This window comes from Neomonachus schauinslandi, chromosome 6 (genome assembly GCF_002201575.2).
Source record: "Neomonachus schauinslandi chromosome 6, ASM220157v2, whole genome shotgun sequence".
In the NCBI taxonomy this organism is placed as follows: domain Eukaryota; kingdom Metazoa; phylum Chordata; class Mammalia; order Carnivora; family Phocidae; genus Neomonachus; species Neomonachus schauinslandi.
In genome coordinates this window covers 118,038,459-118,052,571 of record NC_058408.1, presented here as the reverse complement: position 1 = coordinate 118,052,571, position 14,113 = coordinate 118,038,459, and the positions used below count along the sequence as shown (strand labels likewise).

Genomic DNA, 14,113 nt, shown 5'->3' with positions numbered 1-14,113 from the left:
GCTCAATAAACCTTAGCTGTGTGATCTTGAGAAAAGTAAACTTTAGGGGTCTCAGTTTTCTTATCTGTAAAATTAAGAAAATGCATTTCTAAGGTCCCTCCAGGTCTGAAATTCTATTTTTTCTAACTAGCTGTGCTTTTTCGGCCTCTAGATGCTTCCTTTCTTTCTGCTTCTGATCTCCTGTGTTCCGAAAAAATAGGAAAGCCAACTCTATTTGCTCACTAACAAATAAAAGACATTCTAATTAAATACTTGAGATCTTTTCTAAATTATGTGCCTACAAATTCTGGCAACTAGAAGACCTGTACACACTTACTCCTGGATCTTAGCTATAATCCAAACAGCCACGTAAAATCAGTTGTATTTCCTAACAAATGAATAAAAAACAATCCATAAGACACTGTTAAATGTAAGTAAACCAAATATCTGACCTATGATAGGTGTAAAAAAATAAAACAGAAGTAACAGCATCTTTCCTAGGATCCTCACTGATCCTATGCCTATGATAAAAGGAAAATGAATACAGTTTGAAAAACCATTATATAGCATAATGTATAAACTTGTCAAATCACTAAGTTGTATACCTGAAACTAATGTAACCTTGTGTGTCAACTATACTCAAAAAAAGAGAAAAAAAAAAAAAAAACTACTATAAAAAAGTCTTAGAAAAGTAAACAAATGGGGCTGTTGACTTATTGTCTTTATTGAATTAAAATTATACTATGTATAAAATAGCAATGTATACACAGGATTTAATGCATCATAATATATACGATTATCTTTGAAAAGTCAGGATGCAAGTTACAATGATTATGAACATAAAACTTATATTAAAACATTCTCCGTAAGTGATTTATTTAGCTGTTTTAGTTCGAAGTCGTCGTTTCAGAATCTGATGATCACTCTCCTTTACTTTATGGTCCATCAAAATCTGAAATTAACAATTTCATAACATTTTATAAATAAAGCCTTATTTATAATTTAGTAAGATATATTCAGGTGCTTAATAATTGGAATAATAGGTACATTATAATATTTTTGTCCTTTTAGACTAGAAGTATACTAATCTATTAAAAAGCATTGTCTAGGGGTGCCTGGGTGGCTCAGTCACTAAGCGTCTGCCTTTGGCTCAGGTCATGATCCCAGGGTCCTGGGAACAAGCCCTGCATCGGGCTCCCTGCTTGGCGGAGAGCCTGCTTCTCCCTCTGCCACTCCCCCTGCTTGTGTTCCCTCTCTCACTGTGTCTCTCTCTGTCAAATAAATAAAATCTTAAAAAATAAATAAAAAATAAAAAAATAATAAAAAGCATTGTCTAAAGTAATAGATTTTGTAAAGATTCTTTCAACACTGCCTAACATAGGATTAAAATAATCTACACCCTATATTGAATTCAGGACATATATAGCTTGAAGTAATTACTGAAATATTTGGAGGCAAGTACCTCAAATAATTTTTAAGAAAAGATCTTTTGCAGCAACAAGTACAATAATCCCCCCTTATCTGTGGGGCTTATGTTCCAAGATGCCCAGTGGATGCCTGAAACCAAGGACAGTACCAAATCCTATGTTTACTGTTTTTTCCTATATATACATATCTATGATACAGTATAATTTATGAAGTTTGACACATTATTATATTAACAATCACTAATAAAACAATTATAACAATATACTGTAGGTTGCGTGAATGTTGTATGTCTCTTCTGTCTAAATATCTTATCATACTGTACTCTCCCATCTTCTTCGTGTGATGATGAGAAATGATAAAATGCCTATGTGTTGAGATGAAGTGAGGTGAATGACGTGTAGGCACCGTGACACAGTGTTAGGCTACTACTGACCTTCTGACAATATATCAGAAGGAGAATCATCTGCTTCCAGACCACAATGACCACAGGACATTGAAACCATGGAAAGCAAAACCAAGGATAAGGGACTACTATATATAACTTAGAAAAGTAGAAAGAGCATTATATTGCAACTAAGAAAAGGAAGAACTTCAGCCAAGGGAAGAAATTATGTATTAATCAGACAGATAGTGAAAAGTGACCAAGAGAATAGTATTTCCAACAGCATGTCCTAATTGACCCTAATTCTTCACCACCTTCCTTTCAGTGTCTTGTATCTGATAGCTACTGTTGCAGAAGGTCTCTCCCCTGATTTCTCTCAGCCACTTCCTGTTGAAGGCTTCTCCTTAAATTACTTTTCTACCATCCCTTTCATCCACTAGGCAAATGCAAGCATGATGGAAAATTAGAACTTTCCCTGTAATAGCACAGACTGTTCTGAGTGAAGAGAATGAGTCATCGAGTCAGGATGACAAACTACAGTCTTTTCTTAAAAGAACCTGGAAGGCTTAGAGGAAAGGTGGGAGGAAATGACTGAATGTCAATTCTGCATTTTTACCGGGCCCACTTAGGCCAGATTTGTACAACTCTTGTAATAAAGTTAGTAAGAAAAATAGGTGTTAGAAGCAAATAAATTACTAAACAGTGATAATTCTACAGATGGAATTAAAATTTCTGATTAATTTACAAATGTAAATATGTGACACTTGTATACATTAATGCAGCACTTACAATTATTACAGATTTAACACATCAAATAGCAAAAGTATAACATTTAAAGCATATTCCAAAAGATCTGATCTAAAGAATAAAAATTCAAACCATTATAAAATTCAGATTGTTATGAATACTCCCAAATTAAAATAACATGAACAGTTTTACTTTTAAGAAAGCCAAAAAGAGTAGCTTACCACTTGCCCAGATATATCAATAGGAGATGAAATTTCATTTGTGTACAATTTCCGTTTGGCCCGTTTTGGTCGAGACATATTTCCTTTACTTACTTCTACATTTGAGAGCTTTGAAGAGCTCATTGTTTCAATTATCTTCTTTGCTGTGAAAAAATATATACTATTTAAATCCTGAAATAAATAACTTCTTAACTGGAAAGGTTTGAAATCCTTAATAAAGAAAAACATACCAAATTAAAGAGAAAAAGCACTGCAACTTATAAATGGTGAAAGGACATGAATAGTCAATTCACAAAGAAAAAATTAAATGTCTCATAAACACATGAATCATGATGAACAGCAAAAACAAAAAAGCAAATAAATAAAACATCATTTGGCTAATGTCAAAAAAGGTTTGGTAAATTATAGTACAGCCGATAAAACTCAGGTGTTTTTAATGACTTGAAAAGGCTTATGCTGTTATGCAAAAAAGCCTGGACCATGCAGCAGCACTGATAAGATATCCACAATAAATATTAAGTGAAAGTAGTTTAGAATTGTGAACCCTTTGCTTATCGTTAACACACACACACACACACACACACAGTAAATCAAATTGTTAATAGTTGACTGCTTCTGGGAAGTGGAATAAAAATTTTAAAATCTTACTTTATACATTTGTTTGTCTTTCAACAGGTACATACTGATTTTAATAGAAAACATATTTCCACCTGGGAAACCCCGAGTAGAAAATCCTTATACATATAATATCAACTATATATATATATATATATATTTTAAAGATTTTATTTATTTATTTGAGAGAGAGAGAATGAGAGAGAGCACATAAGAGGGGGGAGGGTCAGAGGGAGAAGCAGACTCCCTGCCGAGCAGGGAGCCCGATGCGGGACTCGATCCAGGGACTCCAGGATCATGACCTGAGCCGAAGGCAGTCGCTTAACCAACTGAGCCACCCAGGCGCCCTATATGTATTTTTTTAAATAGGAAAAACATTGAAGGAAATATGCTAAATTGAAAGTCTACTTGTCAAGGGTTAAGCTGGGCTTGAAAGAGCTGAGCTGCCCAATGTCAGAGGAGCCAGCTAAAGTCAATAAGCCAAAATGAAAGCAACACTTAAGCCTTTAACTTACTGCAGTGGAATAAGCAAGAGGCAAAACCTGAGAAGGTGCCAACTCCCACCCCCACTTTCCATCTTTCCCCATGTGTGGTCTAGGTCAGGAGGATCAGCACAGAAGTGGGGTTAGCCCCTTGCCAAGGAAGCACTGAACAAAAAGCTCTTGCACTTGCAGTTTTATGGACCGTAGAGCTAAAGGCCAGAAGGAAGGGCTAAGAGTGGAAAAGTCAAGTCAGAGGAGAAAGTGTCTTCAAGGTTCCCTCCCCTTTCCTGTCATAAGAAGGTCCTAGGCAGAGGTGCCAGAGGAATTTCTCTGCTAAAGGCCCCCCAGTAAAGAGGCTCTGAATGAAGGCACTTTGGCTAGGACTACAGATATGGATCAGGGCATAGCTGGCCAGGGTCCTGAGTCCTTGACTGTAACTCTCTTCAGAGACTGCTCTCCTTTGGTGTGGGGAGGGCAGCTTTTCCTCATGAGGCCTAACAGGTAAAGCCTTTGTAACTGCCTACAATCGGCCGGAAAAGAAAAAAAAGTCACACATAGGATTTTGGCCAGGAGCCACCAAACCCCTCACTACAATGTGCCAGCCACTGTACTAAGAGCTGAGGATGGGAACCACACAGACAGTGCACTCGTGAAGCTTATACTGTAGTGCAAAAGATAAGAAAACAAAAATTATAGCTTAAATAATTCAATTTGCACTTTGAAAAGATCACTGGCAGCCATGCACTGGATGGACAGGAGATAGACAAGAGGGAAAAGTTGGGAAACCAGTGAACGAAGGAATGAAATAACAGTGGTTATCAAGAACAGGAGAATTTTAAAAATGAATCTCTATTTTTTTCCCCTACATTTCCAAGTGATCAAAAACAGATACAATGTAGTTATAATCCAAAATACGGGTATCTTATACTCCTAGAAATAAATTTTTAAAAATCCACACTAGGGCTGCCTGGCTGGCCCAGTCAGAAGAGCATGTGACTCTTGATCTCAGGGTTGTGAGTTCAAGTCCCATGGTGGGTGTAGAGATTAAATAAATAAACTTAAAAAAAACAAAAAACAAAAAACCCACACCAGGTATACAGGTAGGGAAGCTGTTAAAGAGCTAAGTCAACCAAGTAAGGGAGTCAGTTACCAGATGGGTACTTCCCTTTCCTTGAAAACCTATTTTCTTTTGCTATGTAAGAGCTAATCAATATAATTTAAATAAAATACTTAAGAATCTAAAATAACAAGTCCTGCCTCTCTACATTTAGACATTTAACAGTTTGCTATGTGTCCCTCCAGATATCTTCTATGCGTATACTAATTATACTTTTTAAAAAAGTACATATTTTTTTGAAAAATATATACAAATGGGGTCTGATAAGTCTGAAGTTCCCAAGCTATGCACTAAGACATACTACAGCAAACTCACAAGAGCACCTCGAAATATTTTAAATATTCAAAGAAAACAGCGACACACAATAGCTTAAGGTAGTTCATAGTTTCAAATGATAACACATTACATTCCTTTTGATGATGACATATCTTTGCAACCCTGATTTTCAGAAGCTGTATTTTCAGTGGTTGTTCGCCCTTAGCACTAATGGATAAAATATTAGGTGTTTCTCTGGGTGTAGGGGAACAATGAAAAAAAAAATCACTGAGACATTAAGGGCACTGTGAACCAAGAAAGTTTGGGGACCTCTGTGGTAAGTTTTTATACAAAGTGTTTTTACACTTCAACTGTCCCCTGCTTTAGTTCCTTTCCTTCCCCATTCTCCTCACCTCTAGTCTCTAATTTATCCCACGGCCACCACTTAGGCAATCTCCTGAAAATCCACTCCACCACCTGCCCCTTACCCCCAATGCTCTCTCCACACTATCCATGCCAGATGTATACTATTACCCCAAAGTCCCTGCATATGCCCTACACTCTGCTGGTACTCTGCCTGTGTTAAAACAGTTCCCTCCAGTAGGAGTGTGTGAGTGCGTGTGCGTGTGTGTACATATAAATATATGTTTGTGTTTAGGCATGTGTACAGAGAAAATATATATCTTAGTATGTTTTTATATACAGATAATTAATATGGTTAAGTTTTACATTATAAAGAAAAAAGCATGAAGCAACTAAACCCAATAGATATTTATAGAAATACATATTTTTGATATACATGAATGAGTAATGTTTGTCAATGCATAGAAAAAAAATACTATAAGGATATATACCATAATATAATGATTACCTCTAGAGGGTGTAATCCTGCCAACATTTCAATACCCGAGTTAATCCCATCTCTTCAAAAAAATAAAATTTTCCCTTCGCGTCTGAATCAAAATAGCTCTCTTCCCTCCAATACTATCATAGCACTTTGCCTGGAACTCTGTAACTACATTAAGCAGGCTGCCCTGGATGAATTAATTTGATCCTTGAACAACACAGAGCTTTGGGGTGCTGACATCCCCATAATGTCAAAAATCTGAGTACAACTTTTGACCCTCCAAAAACTTAACTACTAATATCTACTGTTGATAACAACTCTTACTGATTAACACACATTTTGTATGTATTATATATTGAATTCTAATAATAAACTAGAGAAAACCAAATGTTATTAAGAAAATCATAAGTGAGAAAAAATACATTTACAGTGACTACTTATCAAAAAACATCCACGGGGCGCCTGGGTAGCTCAGTCAGTCAGGCCTCTGAATCTTGATTTTGGCTCAGGTCATGATCTCAGGGTTGTGAGATTAAGCCCCCTGTCGGGCTCCACACTGGACATGGAGCCTGCTTGGGATTCTCCCTCTCCCTCTGCCCCCACCTCTAAAAACAAAAGAAAACAAAAAACATCCACAAAAACGTGGACCTGTGCAGTTCAAACCCATGTTGTTCAAGGGTCAACTGTACTTACATATGGTTCTTTTTCCTCCACTCTGGTGAAAATCTAAGCATGGCATCCTCTCATGCACCCTCCCACGGTACCCGACATAGGACAATGTCTATTAGAACTATGATAATCACGGTTGTTGAGTTTACACACTAATCAGATATTAGAAAACACCTAACATAAAAGGTCATTTAGTTTTCTGCAAACCTTTTGATTGAAGAATTGTTGGAGAATGTTGTAAGAAGTCTCCAAATTTCTGTAATGTTCCTTCTTTTTTCTTAGTGGCCACATTTGTACTAACTGTGGATGCCTGACTACGTAAAGAGTATGTTTTCTTAGATGTTGGACGTGTGGAAACCTAAAAAACAAACATTTTTTGTTACTGTCGATGAAAAAGTTAGAATGAAATAGTTGTAACCACAGCTGAATTAAAGAGCCCAGACACAGGTCACAAATTTGCAGGCAGGGAACTTGGGATTAAGTATATGAGGAGAGGATGAAAGACCCAAAGAATGGCAAAATGGGTGTGACAGACTGACTCAGAAGTATCGAGGGGTCTGCTGCTGGCCCAGTGCTAAAGATTATATTCTAAGCTGAATTAGATGAATAAGAAATGGAAGATAAATGAGTTATAATCGGACAAAACCGGATTTCTGCGCAATTACTGATCAACTTTGACATCTTTATTTCTATATTCTAATTTATAAATGTAAGTTAAGAAAATGGTCAATTCTGAACACATTAAAAGACAAACCTTTTGTTCCTTTTTGACAGAAGAATTTCTATGCTCAGAAACAGGAGACTTCAAATTAGGTTTGGGTGTAGCGTTCTTCTTATTTTCACATTTCACCAAGTCCTAAAATTAATGAATTTCAGCACTGGTTAATTTCTTAACAGTATTTTCTTTCTCTAGGCTCAAAAAAAAAAAAAAAAAATGATGGCTTTTAACTAGGGTTGATTTTGACCCCAGGAGATACTGACAATGTCTGGAGATATTTTGGGTTGTCATTGCTGGGGGAGGAAGGTGTTTACTGGCAACTAGCGATAGAGGCTCCTAAACACCCTTCTAAATGCATAGGAGAGCCTTCCAAAACAGAGGTATATAAACCCAAATGTAAGTCATGCTGAAGTTGAGAAACCCTGACCGAAGGTATGACTTTTTCTCCCAACTTTATTGAGGTACTACTGACATAAAACACAGGTAAGTTTAAGATGTACAATGTGAGGATTTAATACACACATATATTGCAACATGACTGAAGGTATGACTTTTTCACACACATCATAAATAATGAAATTACATAAGCTAAATAGGAAATAGTAGAAGCGATAACATCTTTTATTTGAACCCCATTTCTAAAATATAGCAATACATCTACTCTTTCCCCAACTCCTAAAACATGCAGAGTATCTATGTTTAAGAACTCTAAGTGAAATTTGGCAGCATCAAAAACAAAGCAGAACAAGAACAAGTAAAAATCTTCAGTATAAGCACAGGCAAAATGCTAAAATCAAGAAATATAATCTATCTTCCCTACTAAATAGGCATGACATATTACTTTTCTTTCTCTCACATAACTTCTCTTAGGACAAAGTCTCTCGTAGTATATTAACTGAATCAAACTCATAGAAATCCTAGTTGTACCAAAGATTATAAGCATAAAAGGAAAAAAAAGGCAAGAAAAAAAACAAAGAAAAGATCATGCCTGAACCTCAGAATTCAAGTTACAAAGCAGAAGTCATAAGGGTAAAAAGAAGTAGACTTCCTCAAAGGGGAAAGACAGATGGTAATCAATGGAAAACAAATGAAGAGTAGTAACTCCATCATACTTGCAGTGTGCAATAAAGAGTTCTATGGAGTCCTCACTGGATTAGAATATATAGCACTATAGATTCTATAAGTTGTTTTCATGAGGACCTACAACACTCAGTTTATTAGAGCAGTGAAGAGCTAGTAAAATCAGAAAAAAACCTTAAGTTTCTACATGATTTATCTATACCAGTCTGTATATCTATTCTGAAAAACACATGGGGAGTATATACCAACAGTAAAATGAATAAAATAATTGCTTTTTGGGCGCCTGGGTGGCTCAGTTGGTTAAGCGACTGCCTTCGGCCCAGGTCATGATCCTGGAGTCCCGGGATCGAGTCCCGCATCGGGCTCCCTGCTCGGCAGGGAGTCTGCTTCTCCCTCTGACCCTCCCCCTTCTCATGTGTGCTCTCTCTCTCTCAAATAAATGAATAAAATCTTTAAAAAAATAAATAAATAAATAAAATAATTGCTTTTTAACCTTCTGAGTACACAAACAATTTTTCCTTTTTCCTTGAAAGAATGAATCATGGAAAAGTCAACATAGATCATAATGAAATTAAAATACTATGTTAGTGTTATCTAAAATTTATTAAATATAAATTAAATAAATATTGAATAAAAATTAAGGCTCTACAAAACAATCACTAAAGGTATTCTAGGTGTAGCAGGAAAGATGATAAATAATACCCATTCAGCAAATTTATTACCTGACAGAGAGCCTCAGGAGTATGGTTAATACTATTTCTGCTCTTCCACCAGCTTGAAAATATACTACTCTTTAAAGAGGTAAAAAAAAAAAAAAAAAAAAAAAATTAAAAAAAAAATTATTTTTAAAAAAAATTTATAATTATTTTTAAATTTAAAAAAAGTTACTTTTTAAAATAAATATTAGCATTTATTATGTATCCACCACATGTGGAAAAAAAGCTAAGCATTTTAATTAAACCTATTATCTCTAATCCTTTATCTCCAAAAGGAGAAAACAGAATGAGAAAGTTTATAACCTGCTTGGCTAGGATATGGCAGAAGGTTTGGTAACTCTACAATCAGAAAGCTACAGGAGGAAGTAGTAAAGAGTTTGTATCCTACCACTAAATAGAGGCCCAAATTTTAATATACCAGCTGACAGAAAAAATCTCTCTTCCAAAACCTACTATAACCATAGAGAGCTAAGATTTTTATTTTTTATTTTTTTTGACGAGAGAGAGACAGCGAGAGAGAGGGAACACAAGCAGGGGGAGTGGGAGAGGGAGAAGCAGGCTTCCCGTGGAGCAGGGAGCCTGATGCGGGGCTCGATCCCAGGACCCTGGGATCACGACCTGAGCTGAAGGCAGACACTTAACGACTGAGCCACCCAGGCGTCCCGAGAGCTAAGATTTTAGTTAAATAACAAAGATTATACTCAAGAAAGTTAGCCATTTGGTTTCTCTAATTTCTTTATCAACCCTTTCCTCTTCACTGGAGGGAAAGTCACTAAGTTTGAACAGGACTGGTATACTGAACTAGCTTGCCAGTGAAATCCACCATAGTTTGACCTATCACAGCTTCAATGAAACAAGGGCTGTTTTAATAACCCTAAGCTTTTTGTTTAAGGACTATTAGACTACAATAATATTCTTAAGGAGTATAAAATAGGGCACAAATTATGATTTTGGTCTCCAATAGCAGTGCTTATGAACAAGAGGGCAGTATAGAAGTTTAATTATGTATAATAACTAAGCTTAAGGTTTGCTTGTTAAATTCACTCATTATAGTTAAGTACTTACCTCCTCCATTTCATTACTCTTCCTCTTCCGGGCCTTGGAAATCTTAACCGTCACAGGTAAAGTGCAACCAGGGTGTTTCACTGCCATTTTGTTTGGCCGTAAAGGTGTAAATTGAATCTCTAACTCAGGTTTTGGAAATCGAGTGGTTTGATTATTTTCTGTTGACACTTCACAAGAGTCAAGGACTACAGAGCCATCCTACAACAGAATTAAAAAGAAAAACGAATCTTATTTGCAGAATATGAATTTATGAATTGCAAAGCATTAAATCTTTCAAACACCTATCAGAGACAATGAATTGGAAAAGATTAAAAGTGTGCTGGGTCAAATTAACCACAGCAAGGACAGAAAGATGGAGTTACCATCTACCCTCTCCAGGTTTTTACATGATATGTTAAAATCCAAGGAAATAGAGATCAGTATTTCCCAAACTTGTATGATCATAAGAATAATTCAGACAATTTGTTTAAAAGATTCTTGGACCCTACCACAAACCTACTAAATCAGAAATCTCCTAGGAAAGAGTCTAGGATTTTTAATAAGCACCCTAGTAAAGGTAGATTAAAGTTGGCTTAAAATTGAGAAATGGAGTCTCATTCCCCTTCCTTTAATCTGGGCTGTCCTTAACGACTTCCAAGGCCAACAGGATGTGGTGGAAATAACATCATTGTTCTGAGGCTCGATCATAAGAAGGCTGTAACTTCCACCCTGTCCTCTTTGAAAAGTTACTTTCAGGACACTCCCCCCTCAAAATGCCTCATTTCAGAATGCAGCCACTGTGCTGGGAGAAGCCCAAGCCACAGGGAGAGGCTACATATAGGTCCAGCTGAGTTCCCAGAATCAACTATCAGCTACATGAATGAATCATTTTAGACTTTAAGCCCAAAAGAGCATACTGATTTCATGAAGGCAAGAAAAACATACAAAATAGCATAACAAAACCATTCCCCAAAACTACAGAATATACAGTAACTGCTGGAATTCTTAATAAGAATTGGAATCAGGAGGTTTTAGGACATAAATTTATATATACATGTATGTATTTATATAAACATACATAAATTTACATATACATTTATAAAAAAATGTTCCGTATATAACTGCCTTTGCAATCAAGATTAATCTTATTTACCAATCAACTCCAAACTTTTCTTCAAAGGATATGATCTGTCTTAGTCTCTAAGGCCAATGCTAATTATCTGAAATTCCACCAAAAACTATCAAAGAAAGGCAAGAGAAAAGAAATGGCTCGTGCTATTTCCCCAGATTAAAATGCCTTTCTCTTCCCATTCACGGCTTGGTAAAAGTCTATTCACCTTCAAGACCCAATATGATGTTACCTTCTCTAATCTACATCTACAACCACTCAGGCATCATATCCTGCCTGCAGGCAATGTTCCTTCTTAGCACTCTCTTCATGACTCTTAGCCCGTAAGATAAAGTCAAACAAGTAGTCATTTAGGTATCTGTCTTACTAGATTCTTTACTCCTTGAGGATGGCAATCATGCCTTATGTTTGTGCTCTCAGTGTTTGGCAATGTTCCCAACCAACACTAAAAACTCCCAATAAACATGTTTAAAAAATAAATGCAAAAAAGGAATTTTGTCTTCAAAACTTTAAGGGACATAAGATTTTTACCTATTTCATATGTTATCTAAGACTCTATTATCCAAAGAACCCGAAGCCCACTACAGATTAAGAAAACTCACTGTGAATTACTGTATAGGTAGGTATATGGTATATGGTAATTTGGTGACAAAGTTATTAAATGGGTACAATTAAAAAAAAAAACACACACTACGGAATAGAATGCTTATTAAAAGGACCTCTTATGCAGGCTAATATTCACCCATATTTTATCTTTTGTAGGATTTCCTATTTCTGACCACCAAGTTTGTTTATATTAACAGATCTGTTGTTTGCAGTAAGTATAATTTTGAGAGGAGATTAATATTGTTTGGGGATCTCATCTTCCAAAAGAATTTCACTTCTCAAAACCCTTTAGGTTTTCCCTCCCACAGCCAAGAGCACATATAGCTAACTGCACAGCAAGGTACTTAAAAAAAATTGATTAAATTTAACTTGCAAGTGTTATTTATTAATTAACGGTCACTGGTAAAGAGGGTAAAGAATTGGACTGTGTTACCAAATGCCCACCTCTACTTCATTTCTAGAAGTTTCAAAACTTGTTGATTGAGGTTCCGTTTCAACTCTGCCAGGATCCATTGAACTCATATGTGTAGGCTTGATATCCACATTTTGTTCTTCCTAAGAAATATTAAAACAAGCCATTGTAGCCAAAAATATATTAAAATACTTCACCTAAAGAATAGAAAATCAAGATTTGGGTGGATTATATCATGGAAGTAATGAAAGACTTCCTCCTCTCTTTCATCCTCAGAAACTTAGGAAAGGCTGGGCAACTTGCCAACCTCTGGGCCTGATCGAAAGAGAAATCTAAAAGATTACTTTCAATTTTCAAGGCTTTACGTGTATTCTCTCATTTTACTTTCATTGCAACTCTCTCAGCTAGATTTGGCAAGAATCATTATTCCTACTTTCTAGATGAGGAAACCGAAACCTAGAGATGTAAAATCACATGGCCAATGTCTGTACTAAGCTGAAGTGTTGGAACCCCAAGAGCTGCTTTGATAACACCATTCTGAAAAACTAGAGGACTCTTGAGAATGCAACTCCAGTATCAGAGTAGAAAAGACCATACTGATAACTAAACCTTTTCTTACTGCACACCTCATCCCTTTTTCTCAGTCATAGGGTATGTTCTATTCCTATACCCTATTTAAGGGATCTATAAAGAAGTGTCAGATTATATTTTTAAACTTGATAAATTCCACCATGGGCCTTCTCACGACTGCCATCAAAAGCAGAAGTCAAATAGATCTCTTAAGTCACCTACCCAAATAAAAAAGGTTCCACTGACTCCACAATGTGGAAAGCAACTAGCATGTATTGACTTCCACTGTGGTAAAAACTGTGCTAATTGTTTTACAAATGTTCTCAATTAATTTTCACATCTCTATTAGGAAGACATTACTATCTCTGTTTTAGAGAAGTGCAGATATAATAAGTAATTTTCCCAAAGAACCCAAAACCACAGTGACAGCAACAGACACCTAGTTTTTCTAAGTTTCTAGTCTGTGCTATTTATACCACATGCTACTACCTCTTTTTTTTTAGCAGTCTTCCTCTTTCAGAATCATGAAGTCTTTTGTTGTGACAGACAGGCACATACATTTATTTTCCTATTGTCTGGAGGCAGCAGATTTTTAAGCATAGATCATTTATTCTGGAAAGACTAGCTTCAGATGTACCCTGATTCAATTATACCAGGAAGTAGCTATCTGTGAAATGCAATCCTCTCTCCATGCAGGGTTCCCAACCCCAATGTAATATTACAAAAGTAACTCCTGAATGACTCAGAATCATTTTCAAAACAGTTCATTTTCAAAACAATTCATACCTTTATATAGTAAACTTAGGGTGGGCCCAAGTATCTAAATATTACCAAGAGTTCAGGTTGAATCACATTTCCACATTTGAAAGGTAGATGAGGGACTAAATCACAAATTGTTTTTCTAATTACTCTACCTAAAAAATATGACCAAAATATTTGAGAAAGTACTATTTCTCAGTTGGTCACTGGCAAATCAATCATAATGATAAAACTCTGAAAATCTGAAATACACAATAACTACCCAAATAATTTTTCAAACTCTGATTCCCCTGTGATCTATTGAAACTTAAACCTTTTTATCCTCTAAGCGTTAATC

General features: G+C 35.9%; 1 protein-coding gene across 3 annotated transcripts in view; it reads right to left on the bottom strand.

Moving 5' to 3' along the window:
* Window positions 1–683: 683 nt before the first annotated feature.
* KIF20B (kinesin family member 20B) overlaps window positions 684–14,113 on the bottom strand; it is a 76,491-nt gene continuing 63,061 nt past the window's right edge. For 2 of the 3 annotated variants that reach the window (XM_044916546.1, XM_044916547.1), the window contains 6 exons: window positions 12,480–12,590; window positions 10,322–10,519; window positions 7,497–7,598; window positions 6,950–7,100; window positions 2,758–2,900; window positions 786–931 (listed from right to left, as the gene is read on the bottom strand). In XM_044916546.1, the coding sequence (XP_044772481.1) occupies window positions 854–931; window positions 2,758–2,900; window positions 6,950–7,100; window positions 7,497–7,598; window positions 10,322–10,519; window positions 12,480–12,590 (783 nt within the window). In that variant the 3' untranslated portion in view covers window positions 786–853. Of the gene's footprint in view, window positions 932–2,757; window positions 2,901–6,949; window positions 7,101–7,496; window positions 7,599–10,321; window positions 10,520–12,479; window positions 12,591–14,113 lie in introns of all 3 variants that reach the window. The other variant, XM_021699976.2, reaches the window with a different exon arrangement.